This window comes from Alligator mississippiensis, chromosome 3 (genome assembly GCF_030867095.1).
Source record: "Alligator mississippiensis isolate rAllMis1 chromosome 3, rAllMis1, whole genome shotgun sequence".
Lineage (NCBI taxonomy): Eukaryota > Metazoa > Chordata > Crocodylia > Alligatoridae > Alligator > Alligator mississippiensis.
The window spans coordinates 270,298,786-270,319,237 of NC_081826.1; the positions used below are offsets into that span (position 1 = coordinate 270,298,786).

General features: G+C 45.9%; 1 protein-coding gene across 1 annotated transcript in view; it reads right to left on the bottom strand.

Moving 5' to 3' along the window:
* The window catches only part of ITGA2 (integrin subunit alpha 2), a 113,783-nt gene extending 95,808 nt beyond the window's left edge, over positions 1–17,975 (bottom strand). The window contains exon 1 of the mRNA XM_014594040.3: positions 17,815–17,975. Within this exon, the coding sequence (XP_014449526.2) occupies positions 17,815–17,857 (43 nt within the window). The 5' untranslated portion in view covers positions 17,858–17,975. The remainder of the gene's footprint in view (positions 1–17,814) is intronic.
* Between the last annotated feature and the right edge of the window lie 2,477 nt (positions 17,976–20,452).

A 20,452-nucleotide genomic window follows, 5' to 3' on the forward strand; every position in this document is an offset into this window, starting at 1 on the left:
AACTTGTGTGAACAGCAACACCATTAAAGTGGTGCAAAAGAGCATTTAACCTGCTTTAAGGTGTCCTCTACAAATGCCATAGGTTTTAAGTATTGTGCATTCTAGCGTGGAAATATTCCATAGCTGCTGTTGCCTTCGGGCACCTGACTTCCAGAATCCATGATTCTCCTGATACTAAAGCCTGCCCACCTAGCTGGATTTTACAAGCCTCCATTGACAGAATTCTACTCTCACTTAAGTGACTGTAAGAAAAGTATAGCCAGGCAATCAAATCTTCCCTTTCTGAGTTTCTGTTTGTAAATACCACCTTATTTAGAGGGGAAAAAATCAACTTCTGCTCTAGCTTTTCTTCAACAGGACTCCAGTAGTTGATCAGATGAATCCTTACTAAATACTCTCCATCAGCATTCTAAAGACACAACCCTCTTCTTGTATTTACAAAGTGAAAATTGGGAAAAGTATCAGCTTCCTTAAACTCATTCTAGCATTCTTTGCACTGTCTGCAGCAGTACTTTAAACAAGGTTCACAGGAATCTGGAGCTACCTAAAATCTACTGAACATAACAGCTATAAAAGGGACATCCCTTTTAAAAAAAAAAAATAGGTAGACAAAAAAAAAGGACACATCTGGAGGGGTAAAATTCAAATTTTTAAATTAAAATTTCAGTGTCTGTTTAGGACGTGCCATCCTGAGTATCCATCTATTCAAATGTAGCAGGAGCAGGCAAAATATGGTCCGTGGGCTGGAATGTGGCCCATGGTGCCCCCCAAACAAACTGCACCCCACCCAGCCCTTCCACCCACAAGGGTAGGAGCGAGATGCCCCTGTGTACACACCCTGCTAATCTAGACCTTTGTGGTGGTTTATGCAACTAATTTTAAAACTTTGCTCATTTCTAATAGAAAGTCATATGTTAGAAACTATCGAGATTCTGTAGACTAGATTCTGTGCCAGGTTACAACAGTAAAGAACAACATTGAGTATTTTTGCAGTGACCTGTTTATAATCAATTTTATACAAATTGTGGGTCAAATGTTGGGAAGGTTTGGTGAAGTGTTAAAAGATCCTTTCTATTTTACTGGTCTATGCCATTAGTGTCAGGTTGGAAGATTTATTTAACTCATACTTTTCCTATTTGCTAGAGATGACTTGCTTTTTTTAGTAATATTTTACATTTCGGCCAACATGCTGCCTAGCTTGGTCACAGAACAGACGAATGAGCAGCTCTTCATCTAAAGTTAACAAAGATTAACAATTTATTGTATATACAAGGACTGACTCCGCTGATTTTAACAGTAATTTCTATAGGACTGATAGTTTCCTGTATGTTTTGGTAACAAAAAGGGAAAGTATTCAACCGCATTCAATTTAATTATCCTGGCATTTTTCCATCATTAACTTCGGTGGGAATAAATTACTTTTGAGGAAAGCCTACACAAATTGCATTTAACTCAACTGACTTGGAAACTTTCTCCTCTCCCTTCTGATCCCTCTCCAGTCTTATGTGACTATTGTGTTTCTTAAGTGACATCACAGAGGTATTAAGAAAACTGCAGAACTAACAAAATATATAGCTCTGTAGGCTTACAATATGCCTTTATTTAGATTAGCAGCTCCAAAAATAACAATTAAAATTAAAAGCAATTCCATGTGCTTCCCTATGATAAAAAATTACTTCTCATCCAACACTTTCACTCTAGTTTTAACTGGTGAACTCTCTTCCTAAGTAGTAAGAGCAGCAAGACAAGGTTCCTTGGGTGAATCTGATATCTTTTATTAGACCAACCCAAATAGTTGGAAAATAGTTATTAAGCAAGCTTTTGGGTTCAAAAACCCTTTGTCAGGCTAAGGAAGTTTCAGCAGTTGGTGTGTGCTCTATCTGGATGGAATGAAAAGTAAAGAAGAGCATGGAGGTCCCTGTGCAGGTCTTGCTGTTTATGAAGGCAGGATATGAGGAGTGCACCAAGAGGAGATTGGAACTTTCTGACCAAAGCTGTGATGGAATTTCTTCTTTACTGCCACAGGAAGATTGCACAACACCCCATGGTGAAAAGTGGGGGAACTATCTAAATTCGATAAAGCATGCACGGAACATGCTACTTAAGTCAGCCTTTCCCCATGTTGTAGTCTCTGGTATGGGGTGCTGGATACTCTCGATGGAAAGCTGCTTTACTACCACTGCAACATCAGCTTGGAAAGGATTCCTTTCCCTGTCTCTCCCCATAGCTTTCATGTACCTCACAAGAATAGGCAGGATGTATCAAAAACTAGCAGGATGATATCCTTAGAGAGGCTTGCAACTAGCAAACCAAGAGAGGCTTGGTCTGACATCTGGTACCATGTAAGCTAGTACAGCTTGCTGTCGGCAACTAAACCACCACCCTGACTTGGGCTAGCTGAAGTGAGGAGGATGTGTAGACACCCAGCAGGACTAAAAACAAGATCTGTCAAAGGGTGGGTGAGCTCCCTGTGAAACAATGGCCATCCATACTTGGAGAGGAGATGGGCGCCACCAGGCCACTTTGTCCAAAGAATCACCAATGATGCACAGCATCTAAGGTGCCCCAATGATCACAGCAGCCTCAGGACTGACTTGACTTGATGCCTGGAGAGCATAGGCAGAAAGTGGTTGATTTGTCATGAGAACTGAGACCCGAGTATATTCAATATAATATTCAGGTGAGTTGTTATTTAAAAGTTTGCTTTCCACTAGCACCAATGTGCTAAGTAATGTCCAGAAAATTTATAAAGATATGGTTCCTACCCCAAGATCTTATAAATTAAAATCTTTACAAGACTGTAAGAAAACAGCATTGCTCCTGTATCCTGCAAGTGTTGGCATGCTCAAGTGAAAGAGTACATATTACAATACAAACACTTGACACACTAGTGGACATGCTCAAAACATTTTATGCTCGAAACACTACTGGCAGTAATGAAACCAATACAGCAATTCCTTGCCTACCTCTTTCCTCATTATCAATCCAACATCTCTCTGTTCATTTGCTATAGAAGAAAATTACTGAAAGCTACTGTATCTAGAACAGGGGTGGGCAAAATACAACCCGCGGGCTGCATCCGGCCCGCAGGCCATTCTATCCGTCCTGCAGGGTTCCTAAATTTTTATTTTCCAAATGTTTTTATCTGTCCTTGGTTCCTGTCAAAAATGACAGGAACCAGGGGCAGTAGGACCCAGAGGAATCCTTGGCAGGCTCCTGAAACAGCCCCACCCCCCCAGCCAGAAGCCCCACCAGGGGCTTCTGGCCTGGGACCACATGGCTGCCCCAGAGTGGGAACCACAGATAAGGGCAGGGGGAGGGGGGCGAAGGCCGGGAAGGAGCTGGTGTGGAGCACAGGGAAAGGCGGCCCTTCCCCCATCCCGTGGCTGGCGCTCTCTGCTGCAGCTGCTCGCAGCCCATGCAGGGTTGTCCTGAGCAGGCAAAGGCAGCCCCACGTGGGCTGTGAGTAGCTGCAGTGTGGGGCGTTGGCCACGGGGAAGGTGAGGGGCCGCCTCCCCCCCCCGTGCTCAGCACCAGCCTGTAGCCTGGCCCCATGCCGGCTCCAGGCTCGCCCAATTGGGGCTGCGCCATGGTGGGAGCAGCTGTGGCACCCCAGCTTGCCATGTTGGGCAGCGTTTGCTTCTGCTGCCTGCCCAGAGCTTGCCGTGGTAAGCTGCGGTAAGGCTGCCACCACTGACTCTGGGTTGCCCAGTGCATGAGCTCTGGGTGGGCAGCAGTAGCAAACACTGCCCGGTGTGGCAAGTGGGGGGGGGGGGCACAGCTCCTGCCGCTGCGGCACACCCCAATGGGCATGCCCGGAGCTGCGCAGGACCCAAGCTGACAGCATGGCTGGGTTACAAACTGCTGCTGAGCACAGGAAAAGAGGCCCCTCTCCCACCCCGTGCCCAGCGCCCCATGCTGCAGCTGCTCTCAGCCCAAGTGGGGCTGCCTGTGCCTGCTCAGGACAGCCCCACGTGGGCTGCAAGTGGCTGCAGCAGAGAGCACAGGCCAAGGGGCAGGCAAAGGGCCATTTTTCCCCATGCTCTGCACCAGCTGGGGGTTGGGGCTGTACTGTGGGGCTGGGGGGTACTGGGAGTGAGCGGGTGCAAGACCACAGGGCCTGCACTTGTGTCCCAGGGCCAGTGCTGGCAGGGCCCAGAGCAGGGCAGTAGGAGTACAGGGTTCCAGCTGGCAGGGGCTCTATGGAGCTGGGTCAGCTCCCCCTCTTCCTGCTGGTGCAGCCCAGCCTGGCTCCACAGACCCCTGCCAGCCTGCACCCTGCTCTGGGCTGCACGTGTGCTGGCCCTGGGACAATGCGGCTCTTGACAGCTTGCCAAAACTGGGTAAGCGGCCCTCCGCCCAAAATAACTGCCCACCCCTTCTAGAATCTAGAATAAGGGCAGTTTCTGATGAAATTCACAAACATCAGAGCTGATAGGGACTTATAATGCTCTTAAGCACACGCACAGGAATCTGGCAAGTCTAAGTATTCCTGGTGAGACCTCTAGCCATAATGTGGTGGAAAAGTTCTATCTTTGTAAATAATGCCAATGTAAAATTTTGAGTGGACATTTTTTAAATATTTCCTGGGAAAATATTTTGCTGTCAAGAAACCAAATCAGTCTCTGTTGCTTTAGAAGTACAAAGTCCATTGTAATAATTGCTGAAATCAGCTTCTGCTAGACAGGTTCAGAACTGCTCTCAGGGCATTAGTTTTATTGCACATAGTAAGCTGGTATTTGTCACATCTCAAAATGAGAGAGAGAAGAGATCTTGGACAAAGATTCAAATGAGAAAATGCTAGTAGCAAGCCTACTAAAGAACCTTATCATTAGCAACATTGCTCAAAGCAGTGAAATAATGCAAAGCTCAGAGTTTAATGAGGAGCAGCACAAACATTTGAAAATGCTTATAGAAGAATTTAATGATGTGTTTAAGAAAAAGCCTGGGCAGGCCCAAGGGGTGAGACATGAGATCAACACTCTGAGGGGAACCATAGAGAGAGATGGAGGCCCATTCCGCATCACTTACAGGAAACAGTACATTAGGAAATACTAAAGATGCTGTCACAAGAGATAATTGTACCACGCAGTCCATGGCAAAGCCCCATAGTAATAGAATGCAAAACTGATGGATCCCTTTGAATATGTATTGACTTTAGGAAAATCAGTGAAATCGCTCAATTTGATGCATTCCCTGTGCTGCACATGGAAGAACTACTGGAGAGAATAGGCCAAGCCCATTACATTTCAACAACTGATCTCTCAAAAGGGTACTGGTAAATACCTATAGCTAGGAGGGACCAACAGAAAATTGCCTTTGGTACGCCCTGGGGCCTATTTGAGTCTATAAGAATGCCGTTCGGCCTTCACGGAGTGGTGGTGACACTTCAGCAACTCATGGATCGCATTCTTGCTCCACATATGATGTATGTGCTTATATCGACAACATTGTCACATGCTCTCAATCCTGGGGGCAACATTTGCAACACATGAAAGAGGTGCTGAAAGAACTCCGCCGGGTAGGGATGATGGTCAATCCTAAGAAGTGCTCGCTAGGGATGCAAGAAACTAACTATCTCAGTTTTAGGGTTGGACAGGGAGTCATACGTCCACTGGCCAGTAAGATAGAAATGATAGAAAAGTATTTACCACCGCAGACCAAGAAGCAAATGAGATCCTTTCTGGGGCTGGCTAATTATTATAGGAGGTTTATTCCTCATTTTGCAGAAAAAGAAGAAAAACTGCTGAGTCAGAGGGAGCCAAGACTGACTCCTACGTCAGCATGGGCACACTTTGTAACAGTGTCCCGGGGCCGATTCCCGGCTCAGAACTCTGCAGCAGCTGGGAAAAAAGCCCAGCAGGAAAGCAGCCAGGGGAACCAGAAGTGAGGTACCCAACTGGCCCAGAAGTGCCAGATACTGAAAGTGGTCCCAGCACAGGGACATGGTGGCTACCCTAGGAAGGGGTTTCAGTGAAGAAACAAAACCAGAGACAACGTCAGAATTTACCAGAGGAGGCGCCACGGGAGACAGAGATCCACAGCACAGACTGGAACTACACAGAATCAGGGAGACTAGGTATTGGGAGACAACCAACCCACAGCGAGTATAAGACGACAGTGGAGAGCATGACACTGGGCAACATGACAGGCATCAACACACACGACACATAAATAAGGCAAGGTGCAGCCACGATCAAACAAGTGAAATAACATCTCGGTTTGTCCATGGTAAATCTAGAACATCTAAGACACCAAAAGAGTATGTCATAATAATCCAGGTGGCTCAAGCAACAACATGTTAGGTTGGCATTAGGCGGGCTGTAGGGGAAGCAGAGCCCTGAGCCAGAAGTACGAACAGAATGACTGAAGGAAGGCACCAGGTGGGGATGGGACAATATATCTTCCTCCCCTTCAAAATTAATTTTCCAGCAAAGACGTGGCAGATGAGACCCCCCTGGGATACCGGCCAAGGTCCCCGTCTATTAACAAGCTTGTTCTTTCCTTAAGGCGACGGCGAAGCCAGAAAAAAAACCACACAGACTCAACACACAGACGGAAAACACGGAAAGTTACAAGCACCTTTAATGTGTGCTATATTTACTGTACACAATGAAAAGATAACACAGTCAACTCATGGTGCCTTAGTTAATATACCACTCCCTTGTTGACTAAACTGAAACACTGCTCTAGGGCCTTCCCCATATTTACAGATAACAGGGTGAACAGTTGTGCAGTAACTTTATGGGGGGAAACAAAACCTCTCTACTAAAATGCTGATACTAAATAACTTTTATTTCTTCAATACTTACTGTTTTGCTTGTGTTGAAATTGAAACTGCAGGGACTTTGATACATGCAGAGAAATAGTTTACCTATAATGTATACATCCTTTTCTGCAGTGTTATTTTATAACTTCCTAGAATACACACTACAGAATGAATGATAAGCATAATAATGCTATCCCTGCTCCAACTGAACCAAGGAATCTAAGGGTAGGCATTATACCCAGCAGGACACAGATGCTAAACTTTAAAAAGGCTGACTTTAATAGGCTCAGGGGACTGGTTAGCAGGGTACTAGGAACCAAGAGCCTAGATGCTCTGGGGGTCTAGGATGGGTGGTCATTCCTCAAAGAAACCATCCTTTGGACTCACAGAGACAATCTCATGGCAGAGGAAAGGGGGCAAAGGGGCCAGGAAGTCCCTTTGGCTAACCAGGGTCATCCAGGATACCTTAAGGGCAAAAAAAGAAGCATACAGGAAGTGGAGGCAGGGGGCCAAGGCAGCTCTAGAACTCAGGCTATTAAGGACTCAGGGATTAAGGACAATAAGAAGTCCTTCTTTAGGTATGCTGAGAACAAAAAGAGGGCGCAGGGTAGCATATGACTCCTACAGGACGGGCAGGGGGGCTTAGTGATGGATAGCAGGGACAAGGCAGAGCTCTTCAATGAGTTTTTTGCCTCTGTCTTCTTAAATAGGAACCTAGACGAACCCTCAATATGCATGACAGGCACCAACAAGGGGAACATCAGCCGACCAACAGTCAGTGCCAACATGGTAAAATGACACTTGGAGGGATTGGATGTGTTCAAATCACCGGGACCAGAGGGACTCCACCCACAGGTATTGAAAGAATTAGCGAGCATTATAGCCGAACCACAGGCAAGGATATATGAGCACTCATGGTGCTCAGGTCACGTCCTGGAGGATAGGAAGAGGGCCAATGTCGCCCCAATCTTTAAGAAGGAGAGGAAGAAGGATCCGGGGAACTATAGACCAGTAAGCCTCACCTTTAGCCCTAGGAAAATCCTAGAAAAAATTATCAAGGAGCACATCTGTGGGAGCCCGCTGGCTAATGTGATGAGGAGAGGTAACCAACATGGGTTTATAGCAGGCAGGTCCTGCCTGACTAACCTAGTTTTTTTTTTACGACAAGGCCACCAAATGTTTAGATGCAGGAGTCAAGGTGGATGTTATCTATCTGGACTTCAAGAAGGCCTTTGACACGGTATCCCATACCATCCTTATAAATAAACTGAGGAGATTTGCCTTGGGTGATTATACAGTAGACTGGGTAGCAAACCGGCTCAAGGGTCGCACTCAGAGAGTGGTGGTGCATGGGTTGGTGTCAACCTGGAAAGATGTGGGCAGTGGAGTCCCTCAGGGGTCAGTTCTGGGGCCAGTGCTGTTCAACATTTTCATCAGTGATCTGGATGAGGGAAGCACCCTGTCCAAATTCACAGATGACATAAAAATATGGGGTGAAGCTAACACCCTGGAGAGGAGGAACCAGATCCAGGCTGACCTAGACAGGTTGGGGAAATGGGCAGAGAGCAACAGGATGCAATTCAATAAGGACAAGTAAGTGCAAGGTCCTGCATCTAGGGAGAAATAACTGCCATCATACCTATAGGATAGGGGGCAACCTTCTCAGCTTCACTGGGGCATAAAAAGATGACTTGTGTTCATCCTGGAGTCAGCAGTGACTCCAGGATAAACATAAGTCATCAATGTGATGAAGTAGTCAGCAGAGCCAATCGCACCTTGTCGTGCATCCATAGGTGCTTCACAAACAGGTCCTGGGAGGTGATTCTCCCCCTCTATGCGGTACTGGTCAGACTGCAGCTGGAGTACTGTGTCCAGTTCTGGACACCGAAATTCAAGCAGGATGTTGACAACCTGGAGAGGGTCCAAAGAAGAGCCACTCAATTGATTAGAGGCCTGCAGGGAAGGCCCTATGAGGAAAGGCTAAGGGACCTTAACCTCGTCAGCCTCTCCAAGAGAAGGCTGAGAGGGGACTTTGTTTTGGCGTACAAATTCATAAAGGGGAGAGCAACATGAAGTAGGCGACGATCTGTTTACCAGGACACCCCCTGGAACAACAAGGAACAATGGCCATAAGCTACTAGAGAGAAGGTTTAGGCTGCACATTAGGAGAAAGTTCTTCACAGTCAGGTTTGCCAGGATCTGGAATGGGCGTCCAAGGGAGGTGGTGCTCACCCCATCCTTAGGGGTCTCCAAGAGGAGACTGGACAGGCACCTGGCTGGGTTCATATGACCCCAGGTCTGGTGACCCTTTTCTTACCTGCCAGGGGCAGAGGATCAGACTAGATGGCCCACTGAGGTCCCTTCCAACCCCAGAATTTATGATTTCATCTTACTCAATATATTACAGGCCATAACTGTCAAAAATGGTTTGGCTACCAGTCATCCATAATTTACCCAAATATCCATTTGCTTAATTTGAGCATGAGAATAGTCTTCTTGTAGTCAAGAGGATCACCCTTAAAGTTAAAGTTAGACATTTCACTGAGTACCTTATTGAATAAGAAACTTAATAGGTTATAAATTGAAGTCAGATATTTGCACAACATGATTCCTAAATCAGCGACCAAAGCTACATGTAACCAGTCACCAAGGGTATGCAACTGCAGTATAGTCTGGAAATACCCAGGCTTCTGTTAAATGAACTAACTCTGGTACCAGCAGCAGTTTAGCCACATCTGGACAGAGCTCAGCACAGGGTAATTTATCCTACGGTGTAGACATATTCGTATTTGCAACTGCCTGCATGTATCTGATCTTGGTCGAATTTTAGTCTACTCTTTTTTCTTTCTAATACAAATAATGGTAAGTCAGTTAGCTGAAACAGTCCATAACGGGCAAATCAAAAGACAGTCATGAGGCCAAATCACACAGGCTAGTGACAGATATTCAAAAAGCCAGAGTCTGAATTGATTCAACCTTTGCAGGTTAGTCTAAACTGCCTAGGTTGAACCAATTTGTAACAGCTGACATTCCTTGTGGACTGAGGACATGTGGGCACATGCCTGCAGCTGCTCAGGCCAGGAGCCGGGAGATGCTAGAGCACGCCCTTAGCTGTAGGGAAGCTCTGCGGGGTGTGGCCAGCCTGGTCTGACCTGGCCAGAGGGAGGCATAATTCCCCCCTCCCTGTCCCACCAGCAGGGACCCCATCTGGGTCTGCTGGGCACTCCCACCTTGCTGCTGCAGCGATAGGCTGGCACGGCCCCTGAGCCAGAGAGGGCGGGGAGAAGGGTTATTCCCCGCTTTACCTCCACTGCCACACAGGGCCAGTCGGGCCTGCCTGCCCCGACAGCTGCTCACTCCCTGCTTGAGGCAAGTGGTGAAATAAGCCCCCTCTGCTGGATGCCAGAGGGAGGGAGAATAACCCCCATCCCTGCCCCCTGCCTAAGGGACCCTGCCAGCCGGCATCTGTCTGCTCACCCACCACACTGCTGCAGCAATGAGGGGGCAGCAGCCCCCGTCATGGTGTCGTGAAACACGAGCCCCTTCCTGGCAGGGAGGTCCTGCTACACGGCAGACAGAGCTGCAATGGACTGCATGCAGCAGCACCAGGGCTCAGAGGGGGCCAGAGCACTCCAAGCCACTGCCACACCGCCACCCTCCACAGCAGCTTTTCTAACCCCGCAGCTGCGGCCCCTTGCCGGGAAGAGGCTCGCACTTGATGAAACCATGACAGGGGCTGCTGCCCCCCTCACGGTCGCTCCCCCCCTGCCGCTCCAGCAGCTGGGAAGGTGTGGGGTCAGACGCCGGCCAGCAGGGCCCCTTGGGTGAGGGGCAGGGGTGTCAGGGAGTGGGATTATCCCCCCTCTGCCCCCAGGGCACTGCAGTTGGGCTGCCACTCGCTCTGTTCCTGGGGCAGTCAGTGGAATAAGCCCCACCTACCCCCCCTCCCTCTGGCATCCAGTGGAGGGGGCTTATTCTTCCACTTTTCCCAGGCACAGAGCGAGCAGCAGCCGCACCTGGGGTGGGCAGACCCCACTGCAGTGCCCCAAGGGCAGAGGGGGAAATAATCCCTCTCCCTGCCCCCTGCCTAAGAGGCCCTGCCCACAGGTGTCTGGCCCTGCCCCCACCCGGCCACAGGAGTAGCAAGTGGGGAGTGACCATGGCAGGGGCAGAAGCTCCTGTCATTGTTCCCCCAAGGGCAAGCCTCTTCCTGGCAGGGGGCTGCTGCTGCTGCAAGGTAAGGAAAGCTGCTGCGGAGCACCATGGTGGCAGTGCAGCAGGGAACCCTGGCCCCCTCCGAGCCCCGTTTCACTGCAGCTCTGCCCACCCTGCAGTGGGGCCCCTTGTTGGGAAGGGGCTTGCACCCCCTGACACCATGACAGAGGCTGCTGCCCCATCAAGGGTCCTGCCCCCTTGCCACTGCAGCAGTCAGACAGGGGTACAGCTAGATACTAGCTAGCAGGGCCCCTTAGGCAGGGGACAGAGATGAGAATTATTCCCCTTCCCTCCAGCGTCTGGTGGAAGGGGCTTGTTCCACCACTTGCCCCAAGCAGGGAGCAAGCAGCTGCAGTTGGAGCAGGCAGACCCGGCTGCAGGGGCAGTGAGGGTAGAGAGGGGAAACCCCCCCCTTCCTGCCCCCTCTGCCTCAGGGGCCACGATGGCCTGCCACTGCAGCAGTGACGGGGAGTGCCCAGCAGACCCGGCTGGGGTGCCTGCCGGTGGGACAGAGAGAGGGGAATTAAACCCCGCTCTGGCCAGACCCCTGATCCTACCTGTCCCTGGTTCGGCTGGGGAGCAGAGAGCCCAGAGACCATGCTGGGATGCTGGGCGACTCTGGTTTAACTTAAACCACGAAGGGGTCTGGGACAGACATTGCATAAACCACTTTAAGCCAAATCAGTTAAGTCTAATACTACATTTCAACTAGGTTAATCTCAAGCTGGCTTTGGCCATTTTGAAACTGGTTTATTTGCACTGAATGTCTGTTCTGTTACAGGTTTAAGCCAGTTTCTGATCACTGAAACCAGTTTGTGTGTAATGTCTGTCCGTAGCCACACAGATATAAGTGGTCATACTTATATTGACTGACTCCATATGGTCCAGCATAGGGATATAACACATTACTTCCCATGCTGGGTTCACAGGCATGGAATGGGGGTATAACAAAATGAAATGGCAGTTCCCTCCCTCCCCACCCATCCCAAAATGAAAATGAGCAAGTACTTGCAATCACCTGAGACCAAGCTAACAGCAGTGGCTGTGTTTATTTTGGATGAGCCCTGCATACCGCCCACCAAAAAATTTAACCTCGTCCATAGACAACTGATGGTCCATGTCATTTATGTCTGGCAATCAACAATAATTATTGTGGACAGCTCTTGATTGTCCAGTGTCTGTTGGAAACCATCAACTACAATTAATCAGGGAAGTTTAGGAGTTTAATTTAATATGGGCATATCTTAAGGAGGAAAGGTTATAAAACAGGAAAAGAGGAGTTAAAGGACAGAATGACAGGAAAATGGCAGCAGAAACCCACTAAGCATGGCATCCATTCCATAATATTCACTCAAGTGGCCAGCAGATCTCAATGTATACTGCTGATTTGACAGGGACAAGAAAAAAAACAACCCACATAACATTCATCTTTGGAACCCCTGTGTTACATTGTATTTGATTTCTTGACACCATGAGATTCCCCATTTAAAAATTAGATTTCTCTTCCTTTTGCCCCTGTAGATTCGCTTTTACCTTAAAAGACTCAGTTAAGACTCAGAATCGATACTTGTTTAAAGTTCTCCAGGGCTTGAAACAAAACAATTATAGTTCCCATATAGTATTTTTGAATCCTAGGAAGGCTTACTTTCACTTACTCAAGGTAACAGTTTTAATATTAACAATATTTTACTAATTTTAAAATTCAGAATTTCTACCCTCAGTTTGAATAAACACTGAAAACAGTTCCCCATCCATTTTCTGGGAGATGTGAACATTTATCACTTGTACAAATTAGCATATGCTGAGTGGGAAGAAAGTTACATCATATAGCTCTATAGCAATATAGAGAAATAGTGAAAACAGATACAGAAAGTGCAATGTAGCATTTTGTTATGCTCACTTTGATTTTCCCTGTCACTCTCTTCCCCTTTTCTCCTTAATCAATGCTCTAAATGAAGTAGCACTTTCACATAATTATTTAATACAGCCTTTCAAGAAGGAAAATATTCTAATCTTTATTTCATTTTATAAAAAAATAAAATCAGAACTAAGAATGGCATACTTCTCCTATGCCCTTGACTAATTTGAATGGGAACACCACAGCTAGTTTTATTTACACTGAAATAAGACTATTTTGTTAAGAATTCTCTCTTGTTTTTAGGGTCTGAAATCCTAAAACAACTATGTATCACAGGGCTAGTGAACACTTTGTGAAGAAGAGTTCCTAAACATTAAAACCACTTCTGAAAGTGTCCTAAAACAACCAGATAACATGTGTTGGTATGCAGCTGCACGAACCATTCAAACGAGAACCCAGCTTGTGTCCTGTCTGCATTGCCACAGGGTAACCATGGAAATGGGAACGGGCCTGCTCAAAGCCTAACAAAGGAAACCTTCAAATGAAAATGACAACAGTAGATTGTGAAGGTTCAAGACTTCCATTAGTGCTAATAGTTAAATTTACTCGTTTAAGAATACATATAAACTTGCTTCTCTGTGCATTATCCCTGAAGTATTGTATACCCATTTAGCATTTTGGACATTCATCAGATGCATTCACAGTTTAATTTTTATCTGTCGTGAACATATATTCAGCGGATGTATATGGTTAAATGTTTTAATTCATTTAAACAGTGAACTAGTTTAAATAGTGAACTAGTATTATGGCTTTTGAAAAGTAGCAAAGAAACAATAATAATAAGGAATACCTGAGCATTTGATACCTTGTTTCTATTAAATTAAAAATACTCTGAAAAGATGAATCTTAAAAAGCAAAATTCTCTTTTAAAACCAGAAAACATACTACTTAGACTTGACAGTATGCCAATGTGTCCCATATTTACACTATCCAAGTAATGTACAAATCAATATTAATGTTTAATTTGTTTAGACTTATGAACAACATACATTTTATACTTTCTAAAGTATTTTAATTTTAGTTTACAGTATTCATATATCTTGGATAATATACATCTTTTGTACGTCATTGTGCAAGAAGCCCTACTTAAATATATAATGCTGTGACAAAAAAAACCTTTTGAGAAACCATCCGTGATATTACTTCTGATAACTTAGAAACTCTCTTGAAATCTGAGACCAGTGAAACCAGTAGAGAACCTGCTTTTACAGAAGTTCAGTTCTAGGTCCCATTTAAAAAATCCAACCTTCCCATATGAAAATATGAGTGGATTTTCATGAGTGTTCTGGTTCTAATTTTTTTTTAAAAGATTAATGAAATATGAAGACATCAAAGCCTGTATCTCGGATATTACAAAATGCCAGATTTAAGATTTCCCATGGAACTTTGATTCAGCACCCCAAGACTTAAATATTATTACAATTTTTCATAACATGATTACATGCTATCTTTTCTACAGGATCCCTGCCTCATTCAGTGCTCCCTTAGTTAGCAGATGTTCTACAGTTTGACTTCTCAATGTTGATCTATGAGTAGCCTCATGCCTTACTCATTGCCCACTATTCAACTCTTACTGCGCCGTCAATGCACTGTAAGTGGTGCTACTGGGCATTGGTGCAGGTGAATGATTTTGTGTGACACTTAATGGTCATTGGACTACTCTACTGCACATTAGCATGGTTTTTGCCAGCCATGCTAATGCACAGTAGAATTAGTTCAATGGGCATTAAGTGTCTCGTATAGATGCACCCAATGCGATCAAAGTTCCCACTGACTTTAACTGCGGTGGTGAGTGTTCAGTACCTCTTCAAATTAGTACCCATGGTCTTAAGTTGGGCAGCCAGAAAATGAGGAACACCGAAATAGTAACCACACTAGAAGTTCAGTTTAAGTGACTTGCCTAGAATCCTATGGGAACTCTGTGGCAGAGGCAGAGAGAGAATCCTATTTTCCAGGGCAGCATTCAACTGCCTTAGCAGAGACTGGCCTTTCTCTTGCTGCCGTCCCCTCCCTCATCAATTTTACACCTTCCAGCACTAGCAAAAAAAAAAAAAAAAAAAAAAAGCAAGGGTCCAACACCAGCCTCCTTTGTTACCCAATCTTGACTCGTCACCAAGAGAAGTCCACCTGTGCACTAAATAAGGCAGGGGTGTATGTGACCATGTAATTAAATATAGTTTCACAACACACAAAGATATGAAATCAAACTTGCATAAGTAACATTCATTTCCACATTTCCAAACATGTTTAGTTTTTGGTGTGTAATTTACTAGGATTATAAAAACACTGACAACTAAAAAACCCTACAACTTACTTGCCTATATTTTAGTTTCACCTTAAAGATCTCTATTACTTGAGTTAATGACAGTGGCAGATGGATGTCACCAAGGACAGAAGAGAAATTTCCCCTTTCTTAGATTAGGTGTTCCAACATACACCTGGCATAGACACAGATGCAGTAGCTCAAAGAAAATCCTTAAATCTTCAGGTTGCAGCATGCCCAGGAAAGACAGAATCTTCACGGAACTGAGCTGCTAAGGTTTTAATGTGTGAACACACAAACTGTGGGATCAGAGGGGGAAGGGCTTTACCACTTATCAGCTATTCTTAGTGCCTGCCTGTGTGCATGCTCTTACCTGAAGCAGAAGTTAACTGTGGTAGGGTTAAATTACCTACCCCTTACCAGGGAACAGGAGTGCTCACAGAGGCAGTTACTGCAAAGCAAATGATATGCAAAGCCTTGCCACTACTCACCTCATAGTATACTGTTCACATGTCCAGATTCTAAATCCCACTAAGTACATGGGAATTGCAATTTCTCAAAGGTGCTAGATTTGGATTTTTTTTGTGACAATGACAAAAAAGCATCTCTGACACAAATGACACCTTCCTGTCAAATTGCAAATCCTTCCTCCAAAACACAGGAGCCAGTGGTTTCCAAATAAAGGGTTTCCAGAACTGAACACGGGAAAAATAACATATTTTTCATTAGCCGCACTTTCTGAAGAAACTGAAAATGTGGCTAATTTGATTCAGATTTTCAAAAACAACCTAAGGCAGACACCTAGGGTGGAAAATTTAAATCCAAATTATTAAAATTTGACAAATTATAAGCAACTGAAAACAGTCTTACAATGAGAACATTACTAATAGGTGGTAGCATTAGCTTTGTCCAGAATACATTATTTATTTATTTGTTATTATTTATAATACACATTCCACTACTATTATCCAAACAAAACTCTTTTACCAAGAGAAAACAGTAGGCTAGTATCATCTAGTACCAAAAGAGATAGTCTTACTAATTATTGGTTGCTGTAGAACCCACAAGGTGCTAAGCACTTTCTATGCATTAAAGAAAATACAATCCACAACCCACAATATATCCAACTTCTACATTATTGCAAAACTAATTTGAAAATAAAGTACTCATTTCTAGAATAGATGCTGATTAATTTAGCAATTAAATTATATATGCTATACATGAAGTGCACACACACATTCCTCATTCTCAGAGACATTTGCAGGAACTACAATTTAAAATATTACAAAGAATTTAAGAATACAAGACGTGCTGCACTGGGTCAGACCCCACATCCATATAGCCCAGTGTTCATATAGCTCACAGGATTTTGTGAGCTATCCTATATCTGCCTGACTGCTAAGCTTTACTAATGTCAGTCAAAAGTAACTCTTCCAAAACCAGTGAATTTATATTAGGTTTACTGTGAAAAAGAATATAGGCCTTTAAACATCTAAAGCACAGAGAATGTTTCCTGAAGTCAGTGGGGCTTTTGTTATTGAGGTCAGTGGACTGTAAGAAAGCATTAGTTCAGCAGCTATATCAACTAATTGATTTCATCCTCGTGATAAACCTCAAATCGAAGTTACGGCAGCTTTGAATTATAGAAATGAATACTTGATTTATGTAGGCTATATGAATAATTTAATATGCAACTACAAACATCCCTTTTCAGACAGCTCTTATTGTCAGGGGAATCCTGCTCACATAACCAGTTACTATTCACCCTGGCAAACACCACTCTACAGAGTTTCAGGAGTCCCAGACCTTTTACACCATGAATTAGTGGTTACATTTATGCTTCAGGCATGCAGTCACTGTGACCAGAAGAATAAAGACCGGATTAGACAAAAATGCAGTGGGTGTTTCACACTTTGAAGCTTTAAGTAGCTTTGTCTTCATAATATTACTGGGTTGTTTGTATATTATATCTCCCCCCACCAGCTAGTATTTGTGGATCTCCTTCCACACCCTCCAGCTGCGCATTCCACTACACTGTTTGTACAGTTACTTGAGAGAACAAGTTGGAGCATCTCACAGGTGAGAGCTCTTGCAGGAGTTTGAAGGCCTGTGGAAGCACAGCGTGCGTTTTAAACTCTGAGCAGGGATTTTATAACATTATGAACCTCACAGATCACAGTCCCCAGGAAAAAAAACACATGTAATGGTTCTTGAATCAGCCAGAAGCAAGGGGGTGAGACCCCAATTCCCCCTCCTGGTCCAAGGATGGACACCTGCCCCGTGGCGGGAGGCAGCACTGGGGCGATTCCTGGAGTGTGAGAGCAGGGCTGGGACAGGGGACACCCGCCCCGCAGGCAACCGCGCCTTTCCCCGTTCAGTTTAAGTGCACACGAGTCGTGCGGGATTCACCCAAGTGCTGGGAGCTACCGAGAGCCGTGCCTGCCGCCGGCGGGGAGCGGAGCCTGCTCCCCTCCGCGCTGGACCCGACTGCTCCGCCCGGCAGAGGCAGGGGAAGGGGCGCCTCGCCCCGGCACAGGCAGCGCGCGGCAGGGCGCTCAGGGCAGCCCGGCTCCGCCCGGACCAGCGCCGGGGGCGGGGGCTGGGACTTCTCCTAACTTCCCGCTGCTCCCGGCCCCCAGGGAGACCTACCTAGGCTGAGCACCAGCTGCAGCAGCCGCAGCGGAGCGCGCATGGCCTCCCGCTTCCCCGCGGGCTGTCCCGGCCGCAGGTGCCTGCGCTGCCCAGCCGTAACACCGGCCGCTCCGAGCCACGGGCTGCACCGCACCAGCTCCGAGCCGCTCCGGATTGCGGAGGCCCGGCCCGGCCCGGCCCGGCCCCGCCCCGCCCCCGCCCGGAGCCTACACCGCCCCTTCATCTCACCTGCCCACGGGCACGGCTCCCGTCCTGCTGGCGGGTTTCTGAAGACCTGGCAACAGCCTTCCAGTGCCGCAGGGGTGCCAGGGAGCCTGGTTTTCTCTGATTAAAACAAAAATCCCCACTTTTCAAGATTAAAAAAAGTAACCCCCAAATCCACATTTTTTCCGAGATTAAAGTGAAACACCACTGATATATTAATATATCTATCGATAGCTATATATCAGTGGTGTTTCATTTCAATCACGGGAAAATGTGGGCCTGGGGTTACTTTTTTAGTGGGGATTTTTTAAATTAAAAAATTAAAAAAGTAACCTCAATTCCACATTTTTCTGTGATTAAAGTGAAACGCCAGATACAAAGTGTATGTGTGTGTGTGTATATGTGTATATATATATAAAAATAATATGTATTAGAAGTATATGTGTGTGTGTGCATGTGTGCATCTATATACTTTTTAAATCTGAAAAGTAGGGATTTTTATCAGAGAAAACCAGGATGCCTGGTGATTATAGAGAAGGTGGAGATTTAAAAAAAATAAATAAATATCCCATATTCCAAGACAAATTAGCCAAAAGAAATTCCCAATCTGTGAATCAGTCCAGAATCACAAGTGACCCAACTACTGGCAAACATCCTCCACCCCCATCTCAGGCTTCAGATATTTCCAAAACCTTTGGCAGGCATCTGCATCCTACTTGCAGGCCCAAGCCTGGAGACTTGGGGTTCAGATGCCCCCCAAGTTTCGCTTGCCTTCAGCCATAAGGCCATAGGACCAAGCAAGGGGGGCGTCTCCCCTTTGCATAAAAAAGACATAAAGCCAAGACCTTCCCACTCCAGCAGCTAAGTGAGAGGTTTACTATAAACTACCTTAGCAGGCACTATCCCCGTGTCAGGAGATTGGTCTTCCCTGGGTGCAACTAGGAAGACTGCCTCAGTGGTCATGGTGTTTCCCTTGCCAGGCAAGCATAGGAGTATGCTTGATAGAGAAGGTGGACATGGGCTTTCTTGTAGCAGATGGGGACAGGATGCAATGCAATGGCCTCAAGGATATTTAGGTTGGAGACCAGGAGGAACTTTCTGACTATGAGGGTGGTCAGGCATGGGAACAGGCTGCCTAGAGAAACTGGGATCTCCATCCCTGGGCACAGAGCCAGCCTTAGGGGTGGGCAATGCAGGCAACCACACAGGGCGCTGTGGTCAGGGGGCACCCCACATCCACACACAGCTGCTGCAAGCAGCAGGTAGCAGTGCTGGCTTGAGACATTGCTCCGGGCCCTGTGCAACACCAGAGCGGTGGGGATGGGGCCTCGGTGGGGTGGGGCAGCTGCCTGGGATTCTGGGTGTGGGGTTGGCAGGAGCTGCACTAGATGGGCTAGCAAGCAGGGAGGTAGAATAGATGGGCTAGTGAGGTCCCTTCCAGTTCTACTTTTCTATGATGTGGGGGCTTGTGCAAAGGCTGAGTGTTGCTGTGTGCTTTGAAGGGCACAGGACCTAAGGTCCTGTGCCCTTCAGGATGTCCTATGCCTTAAGGGTCTTCTATTGAAAAAAAAACAGGCCTGGCTTATTACTCTGTGGGCACTGTCAACCCAAAATAAGGCCTGCACACCTCTGTATTTTTTCATGTTGGATGACATTCAGTTATTTTTTCACAACAGCATTTGCTATAGAAAACATCTCAAGCCAGACAATTGCCCTGGAAGATAAGCTTTCACGTACATGTGTGAACAATGTGCTTGTGACCATGAAGAAAACCTCAACATGAACCAAGCGTCATGTGAGGGAAGGTAGAGAGGTATTCTCTGCCTCAGTCTGCAATCTAAGAATAGAGATATTCTTGTTTCAGTCAAGGAAAAAGATGGAAACCAAAAATGTCAATGACATAAAATAAGCTGAATATGAGAATGGCATCAATTTGTTATTACATTTTATATTTAATTAATTAAATCCTGTAATTTTAAATTTATTTGAAGCCACTGCAACATTTCCCTTGTGCTGTACTAGAATGAGCCAGAAATCTAGCCATGGAATGGGGTCCAGTCTGACATGGAGTGCATAATTGCTTCTACATAGCATCCTAGTTATCTGGGCACATAGAGTTAGGCAGTCTCCCATGTCACCTGAGTCCAGCCCAATGGGAACTTTAAAAATCAGGACTGACACCTGCAAACAAATCTGAAACCAAATGGAGAAGCCAGGGTAATGCTCAGGACACCTGCGAGCTATGTTGTTTACAGCCTATGCTTAGCTCCTATACTATTGTTTGAATATATTCAAAGCAATAAGAAAACCCCTTTCCCCTAATTCTCATGGGCATTCCAATTCAAATGCAATTCTTACATGAAGCCGTGTGTATGCTGCTAACTTTTTCTTTCTCTTTGCAAGCCAGTTTTATAACAGTGATTTCTTGGTG